The 1,476-nt window shown below is 49.7% G+C and overlaps 1 protein-coding gene across 1 annotated transcript in view; it reads right to left on the bottom strand.

The window, feature by feature from the left end:
* The window catches only part of SHPK (sedoheptulokinase), a 31,373-nt gene that overhangs the window by 12,629 nt on the left and 17,268 nt on the right, over positions 1–1,476 (bottom strand). Inside the window, exon 3 of the mRNA XM_045293338.1 lies at positions 393–576. Coding sequence (XP_045149273.1) covers positions 393–576 — 184 coding nt within the window. The remainder of the gene's footprint in view (positions 1–392; positions 577–1,476) is intronic.

Raw genomic sequence — 1,476 nt, 5'->3', positions numbered from 1 at the left:
GCAGCTGGGCCTCCTGGGATGCGGCTCTCCCAGCCACTGGGTGCTGGGAGCTGGCAGGAGCAGCGCTGGGGGAGGGATTGATGGCCGATTCACTATGCCTGGGAAAGCAAGATGCGGAGCCTCTTAGCAGCCCTGAGCCCAGACCCCACTGTGAACTTACCATGCGACCTTTGGCAAATCATATGCCCTCTCTGACCCCTTCTCCCCACTACCCTCCAGTGGCCAATAGAAAGCCCTTGGGGAAGCTTGTTGAAGAACAAGTCTCATGAATGCACCCTATGCCAGGCCTCACTCCATAAGGCTCCGTCAGTCCAGCAGTTGGAGCTACAGCCTCCTGTCTGCTCCCCTTCCCCTGGAAATCCAGCATCTGAGTCACGACCAGGTGTCTTTACCTATTTTTCAAAAGCCAGAAGATGGTTGAACAGCCAAATCCGGTGGCCACGCTGAGATGGGACTCAGGTTGGGGTAGAGAAGCCAGGAAGCCACTGCTACACCGGCCATCCTGCCATGTGACCAGGTGGCTCACGGTTCTGGACTCGAACACAGGTGTGGCCCTTCCTTCTGTCCATTCACAGCCTGGAATAAAACAGATCGCCAACAAGGGAAGAGCAGAGCAACTGACCAGGTGCCAGCAGGTGCTGAGACGCCTCTGCTAATGAGTTCACAACAAGCAGTGTCACCCTGGGATGACGCTCTGCTCACACACATGAATCCGAGATCAGAGGGCCTGGCATTCGTACCTAACCTCACCCTGTAACGGCTGGGTAAGTCACTTCTTCCACTTGTCCTACTCTGTCTACGTTTCTTTGTAGCATACCCTTTAAGTTGAAGTCTTAGTTACCAAGTGCTGCTAGAACAGAAACACACACAGGAGGCTTGAAAGAGCAAAAAAAATCCATCTTTTCACAGTTTAGGAGACTAGAAGTCAAAATTCAGCTTTTAGTGACTTCCAGCAATGCCAAGGGGCATTCCTGGGTTTGTAGATGCATCTGGCTCCATCATCTATCTTCTCTTCCCCCTGCATAGGTTCTGTGTTTATTCTGCAGCCTTTATAACTCAGGTGTGATTAGATTTTGGACCCACCCCACTCAGCCATGACCGGAGCAGCATACCAAAGAAAACTCTGTTGCTACACAGGATCACACTGGTACCAGGGTCAAGATGCCAGTACACATTTAAGGGTGGATGTGGGGCACAGTTCAATACATAACAGTTGATATTGTATCTCCTCTCTGCAGCATACTGGAAAAGCCCCTGTCTTCCAAAAGTCTCTAGCTTCCAACCCTCCTTGTGATGATATTATGGGAGCTGTCTTTTTCATTTGTTTCTTTTTTCTTTCTTACTCTTTCTTTCTGTTTTTAAAGAGAAACATTCTGTGGAGTTGCACATCATCCATCTCATCCAATCAGAGATACCGAGTTAAACCCCCATAAATGTGTTTCTTTTTGTTTTCCCTCCTACCAGCCCTCCCTTCAT

Source organism: Echinops telfairi, unplaced genomic scaffold (assembly GCF_000313985.2).
Source record: "Echinops telfairi isolate 266 unplaced genomic scaffold, ASM31398v2 ScPeMD7_2010;HRSCAF=2546, whole genome shotgun sequence".
Lineage (NCBI taxonomy): Eukaryota > Metazoa > Chordata > Mammalia > Afrosoricida > Tenrecidae > Echinops > Echinops telfairi.
This window is presented reverse-complemented; position numbering and strand designations above follow the sequence as displayed.